The sequence below is a fragment of the Eurypyga helias genome, unplaced genomic scaffold, assembly GCF_000690775.1.
Source record: "Eurypyga helias isolate BGI_N326 unplaced genomic scaffold, ASM69077v1 scaffold6246, whole genome shotgun sequence".
Lineage (NCBI taxonomy): Eukaryota > Metazoa > Chordata > Aves > Eurypygiformes > Eurypygidae > Eurypyga > Eurypyga helias.
Genome location: NW_010257181.1, coordinates 42,955 through 49,717, shown reverse-complemented (window position 1 = coordinate 49,717; position 6,763 = coordinate 42,955). Strand labels below are relative to the sequence as shown.

The window sequence follows — 6,763 nt, the reverse complement described above, 5'->3', positions numbered from 1 at the left end:
GATTGCAGTCAGGAGGAAAAAAGCAGAGTTTCTGAAGAGGTTTTCTGAGTTACCCTGGAGTGAACAGAAGAGCTTTTGGTAGTAGTACTGCTGATACATTTAACGTGTTGACTTAAAAAAAAACAACCAAACAAAAAAACCCCCCCAAAAACCAACCAACAACAACAACAAAAAAAAAAAACACTAGCAAACAATAAAACCCAAACCCAGTTATTTCAACTAATTATAAACATATAGTACTTTCTCTTAAAAGATGAATTCAATCATGTGCTTGAGCATTTCTGAAGGATAACTTAAAATAATGCCAGTTTAGTGGTTATACAGCAGTAATGTGATCGTCAAGCTATTATTTTGCATGTTTATTTTATTAGATTGTTCTTGTAATGACAAATTTTAGCCTCTAGCAAAAGTATGCAAACTGCATTAGTTCACAAATAATATAAAAATTGTGTAGGTTATAAATTAAATCAGCAATATTTGTATTTTAATGGCTCCTAATATTTATACATAACAATGCTACTTGCTTTTGTTCTTTTGTTCTATACCAATGTGGTAGTCTTTAAAATGCATAGATTTAGGTGAAGATTTAAAAGAAAAAAAAATTCTTTTCAGTGTAATGGCATTGGAGTTTCCAACCTCAGAATGTACACAGATGACAGACTAAAGAACAACAGCAACAAAACACCACCCTTCAGTGTTGTCTTGGTGTTTCTGAACTCATTCAATTGGTTGCTTGCTTAAATACCTTTTAAAAAAGAATTCCTAGAATGTAAAGGCCCTTAAAGGACTATTGTGAGAGATCACTGGAAAAAAGTAAATTCTGAAGTGGGGAAGAGGGGTTTTCTGCAGAATCCAGTCAGCCTGTTCACCCCTTTTACTGCATACTTGTCTTCATTTTACATTTTTCAATTGCCTGCAAGCTTTGTTGAAACCTGACTACAAGTGCAAGGTGATGAACCCGCAGCTATGTATCCCTTCTCCAGAAAAGTACACGAGGGTTTTAATGAATCACAAACTGAATGAGTTAACAGTAGGTTATATAAAATTAATAAATAGTTACTATCCTCCTCAGTTACCAACTTCTGTAGAGGGAATGGTCTGATATGCATATTTGTATTCATGTTTTGTTTCCATTATTGAACTTTGTTCTGCTGTTCATTGTGTTGGGTCTTTAAAGGTGCACTCTCAGAACAGTGGAAACAGTACGAGTTCAACACCATCTAGGAAACCTCAGTCGTCTGCACCCAAGGTCCGCAAGAGTGTCAGCAGTCGAATACACGAAGCGGTGAAGGCCATTGCGTTGTGCCACAATGTGACCCCGGTGTATGAATCGCTGGCGGGTGTGTCTGGAGAAACAGAATATGCAGAGGTGGATCAGGACTTCAGCGATGAAAATCGAACTTACCAGGCTTCCAGCCCTGATGAGGTTAGTACGCAAGGGTCAAAAAAATTGTCTCATGAAGGAAAGGATAAGTTAAACAGAGCAGAACTGTGAGAGAGTAGTGTTTTGGGTTGGGGTTTTGGAATTGGCAGTAATTTGGTTTTATTTCCTCTACAGCTGTATGAAAGATGTGGTGTTTCTTTGCTGCATGAAAATGTTTTCAATTATTTGACAAAACAGTCTGTGAAGTCAGTGCTTTGGGATCGATTTGATGTTGAGTATTGCAATTAAAGTTAATATTTGTATTCTCAAAACGTTAATCCGTGTATGAATCATAGCATATACATCCAAAAGGGAATATGAAACTGCTTTGAGCGATGAACATTAGCTAGAGACACTACAAGTTAATGGAATGTGTAGATTCTTAGCAGGAAAAAAAACCAAAACCACAAACCTCAAATACTCCTGTAGGAAAGCTTTTGAGCTTCAGACCCTAGGCTGCTTCATAGTCTTTAGCATTCAGTCAAAATTGCATCAAGTTGTAGCATAAATTTAAAACGCCATTTCAATAAAAACATGCATTTGACTTTCACTGAAATCCAGTTTTTAAACAAATCCCACTGCTTTCAGTGGATTTGAGTTACTGTTCTGAGTAATCCTGTTTTGGGACCTAAATTGATTGCCTAAAATTCAATCTAAAAATATATTAGAAGAAAGAGGCAAAGCTCAAGTTTCAGTGCTGCTGAAAAGTAAGCATAAAAAAAATAGTTACTGCCCATTCATTTTATAAAAATAAATGTACGGTAAAATAGAGAAGTACAGTATTTTGAGGTTGGTTTGCCTCTGAAAGTCAGCAGGTTGAGGGGTGTCTTTGTTTTAAAGGAATTCTAGCAGTGTCTGAGGGTTGGATGTACTGTTGATAGTGACAGTGGCTTAGTCATAATCCAAGCAAGGTGGTTGTAAGACATGAAGCAGAGTGTGTATCTGAAAGCCTGTGTATGTTTCTAGCTATACAAGTTGATCTGATACAAGATACTATTTCTTTCACAAACCTCGTCTTGCCAAAGCATAGGGTATTCTTGGTATGCATTTCATTTTTATGTCTATCATATCACCATATGTAATACTAACAGAGCTTCAGCGATGCAAACGGCAAGCTCTAATTGCTAAAAGTAACAAGTCGGTAACAATTTTATTTCTTGCATTTCTAAAAGTACTTCAGCCTGTCTGTGTAGTATGAACTAGCAGGCATTCCATGTGTTTCAGATGCTATGAGCACAGTTCATAACGTCAAAGGATTTTAGAATATAAAGAATCGGCAGGTTCTCAGTGGTTAAAACGTGGCAGCCAGAACATTTTTAAAAACAAACGCTAGGCACGACTTGGGATGCTGTTCTTTGGCTAAAGTTAATAATCCATAATCTCAGAATCACAGCATGGTTTGGGTTGGAAGGGACCTTAAAAACCATCTAAAATAAATAGAAAAACTGCATGAGCAAGTATCTACCTATGAAGATATGATGACAGCTGTGGATTAAATAAACATTCTGCTGTAACAGCCAAAGGCATTACTAAATCAGGTAAGAGATGTCAGTTCTGAGAGACTGGGAGTTTTTCTCCCCACTTTTCTTTCCTTGTGGCCTTTTGTATATTCATTTGGTTATTTGGAAGCTGAAAATATTACTGTAAAGATCAATTCTGCCATATTTGCTATAGGGAACAGCGGTAAGACTTGAGAATTATGGAAGTGTGAGAATTATGGTGCTGTGGGAAGACAGTTGGGAATTTGACCTTAGAAAGGGGAAAGGAAGGTTGATAAAGTGCTAATACAACAGATATGGGTCTGAGGGTGGAAAGGGAAGTGGAAGAGGAAATCAGCAACAAAGAAACTACTAGTGTTTCAAGGAAGAGAAAGCACAGGTATCCTTTTAATAATTTTATTTTTATCATCTCAACTCATACGTTGAAGCTGGAGGACAATGAAACGACAAGCTTACATTTCTGAACAGATAGTATTAAATTTTCTTCTTGTTTCTAAATGATAATGCTTAAAACACCAGTAAAATCATCATATTGAACAAATATTCTTTAATAAAATGAGAAATAGATGCTAAATGGAATCTTATAAATAGATGAAGCCACAAAAAATTTTAAACCGTGTAGAAATTGCAGCATGACAGCAAAAAGCCTGAGAGTTGAAAGACTAGCAGGTCTTTATCATAATTTTTTAAAGAGTTCTATTGATGCAATGTTTGCAAATCACTGGAGCCTAAGGAAAATAGTGTAAATGGTTCATTATTTAGCTTATTGAACTTTCCTGCAGTTAGGTTGACGGATGATGCCAATGTTTCCCAATCACTGAAGTACCATTTTAAAAGCATTTTTTATTGAATAAAGTGCTTTGAATATTGCACCCTGGAGCTTTATTTAGGGAAATGGTTCAATTGATGTTTTCTGTTTAACCTCAGCACTGACCTATGCCAACATATTTGGTTAATAAGCAACATTATCATTTAATAGACTTTACAAGTTTTATGCATTGTACTTTCTCTACATTACAACTCTGTTCTCTTAGATTTTTGTTTATGGATATGGCTTGATTGCAGTCTTTTGAAAGAAGATGTTACTTGCGCAGTTGTCTGTTGCATTATATAATATTGTGTGATATCACCACAGCATATAAAGAGCAGAGAACAATGTGTAAGTATAAACTATATTTCCATGTGGGAAAGTAAGCAGTTTAGTAATACGTTGGCACACTATACACTTAATTGACTCGAGGAATTAATTTGAAATTCTTCACGTCTGTGTGTACGTGTGCAACCATATACAGATAAAATATAACCATAACACAATATGCACATTTAGAAGTAGTTACATTCATCATAAAAGATATATTTATCTATTGTTAGAGTAACCTGAGATAAGTAACTGTTTCTGTATTCATAAAGCGAGCCCTACTTATGCCAGGTTCTTTGTTTCTTATGATAAGTGATCAATATTTCATTTTCTCTGAAAGAGTGGAAAGTTTAATTTGTCTGTCACTTGTCCTCTACAGCTGAGGCATAGCAAACAATAAACATGCACTGAGAACTCACTGAAAAAAATAAAAGTGGCTCTTCCTTGGCCATCATAGCTGTGGGTTCAGCTCATCTGTAGAAAGCCAGCTACCCTAATGTAATGAACAGTCATAAAAGGATATAAGCTAAGTAGGTAAAGCAACGGAGTTCAAAGGTCACAGACCCAAGCAATTCAGGGGCATGCTATGAACAGGGAGCCTTTGAAGACCTTTGCTCCCATTTGGTCAGAAAAGATTGATCAGTCATGATTTTTAATGACTGCTTACTCTCATAAACCAGCTATTTATTGGTTGTGCTTTGTCCTGCACTGCTATATTCTCAGGCATTGCTAATTCCAGGTTTTTGAATATTTAAATACTACCTTAAAGTGTGGTCACTTATTTAATTCCAGCATTTTTGTCCAGTGACAACAGAGTTGCTAAAATTAATTACAAGAGTGCAAAGGCAATCATTTGAAAACAGACAGGAAAACTATATGCCCTTAGTGAAGCAGCTTTTGTGTTTACAAAAGTGAAGCTGTAATGTATGAGACATGTTGTATTGTTTAATTCATTTTATTGTGTGTGCTTATTGAAGCAAGACTAATTGTGTTGTTTTGTCTATGTATTGTAAAAAGCAAATCACTCAGTAGCAAAAAACCATCACTTTCATGACCTTCGAGACCCACAAAGAATAACTACTCCATAGCTTTCCTTGAATATTGATCAGCAGTTTTTTCACATGATCAAGCTGTATTTTTAAGTTAATAATTTAATTTTAATTATGAAGTTTCTTGATGAAAAGTGGTGGACTGCTAATGTTAGTTATCAAATCATTATTCATAAATATAAACAAACTAGTGCTGAATGGAAACACGTGTGAGTTGTTGAACAATCCAAACAGGAACTGTTAGGAACACTTGGGCAGTGGGGGAAAAAAGAAATCTCCATGCTTCTGCACTGTTTCCACAGCAATAGCATTAACTTGAAAATACCAAACATAAGCCTTCTGTATCCAGTACATGGCAGCCTGATTTTGAAAGTAGATCCTATTGTTCAGAGTGAAGATGCTCTTAAAGACTCTGACATTAATGAAGGTTGGTTATGTGAGAATTCTTCTAAGCAGCAAAGCTAGCTTACAAAATAATCTGTCCCTAGCTCTTCTTTCTCACCTTACAGATTGCTCCCTCATATATGCCAAAACCTTTGAAGCCTTTATTTATATGGGTCATTTCTCAGTTTTTAAGTGGTCAGGCTCATAGCATGTCTCCAGAAATGCTGTTGGCACAACTCTGAGGGAACTCCCAAACTGCTGGATGGGGTGGAGAAGAACTGCCAACAGTTATGGATGGGCCGCGAGACAGAGACGGGGGGAGCAAAATCACTTCCTCCCCTGTAAGAGAAGATTAGGTTTGTGACCACCTGCGGAATCTGAATATACATATCTGTGGGACCTGACAAGATGCATCCCAGAGTCCTGAGGGAGTTGCCTGATGGAGTTGCTAAACCGCTCTCCATGATAGTTGAAAAGTCTTGGCAGTCAGGTGAAGTCTTTGGTGACTGGAAAAAGGGAAACATTGCACCCATTTTTGGAAAGGGTGAAAAGGAAAACCCTGTCAACTGCTGACCTGTCGGCCTCATCTTTGTGCCTGGGAAGACAATGGACCAGATCCTCCTTGAAGCTGTGATAAGGCACACAGAGGACAGGGAGGTGATTTGAGACAGCCAGCATGGCTTCACCAGTGACAAGTCCTACATGACCTTCCGTCCTTCTGTGGTGGATTGAGTGCATCAGTGTACAAGGGAAGGTCTACAGATGTCATCTATCTGGACTTCTGCGAGGCCTTTGACATGGTCCCCCACAACATCCTTTTCTCTAAATTAGATGGTCACATCCAGAGAGGAGTGGTTAATGGCTCAATGTCCAGATGGAGATTGGTGACAAGTGATATACCTCAGGGGTCCCTGTTGGGACCAGTACTGTTTATTATCTTCATCAGTGACATAGACAGTGGGATGAAGTGCACCCTCAGCAAGTTTGCAGATGACACCAAGCTGAATGGTGTGGTTGACATGCCTGAGGGATGGGATGCCATACAGAGAGACCTGGACAAGCATGAGAAGTGGTCCCATGTGAACCTTACAAGGTGCAATAAGGCCAAGTGCAAGGTCCTGCACCTGGGTTAGGGCAACGCCCACTGTCAGTACAGGCAGAGAGATGAGGAGATTGACAACCACCCAGCAGAAGATTTGGAGCTACTGGTGGGTGAGAAGCTGGACATGAGCCAGCCGTGTGCGCTGGCAGCCCAGAAAGCCAACCGTAT

General features: G+C 38.0%; 1 protein-coding gene across 1 annotated transcript in view; it reads left to right on the top strand.

Annotated features, from left to right (window-relative positions):
• LOC104511342 (probable phospholipid-transporting ATPase IIB) overlaps positions 1 to 6,763 on the top strand; it is a gene marked incomplete at its 5' end in the record, with an annotated part of 43,930 nt that overhangs the window by 11,264 nt on the left and 25,903 nt on the right. Inside the window, one exon of the mRNA XM_010153913.1 lies at positions 1,178 to 1,426. Within this exon, the coding sequence (XP_010152215.1) occupies positions 1,178 to 1,426 (249 nt within the window). The remainder of the gene's footprint in view (positions 1 to 1,177; positions 1,427 to 6,763) is intronic.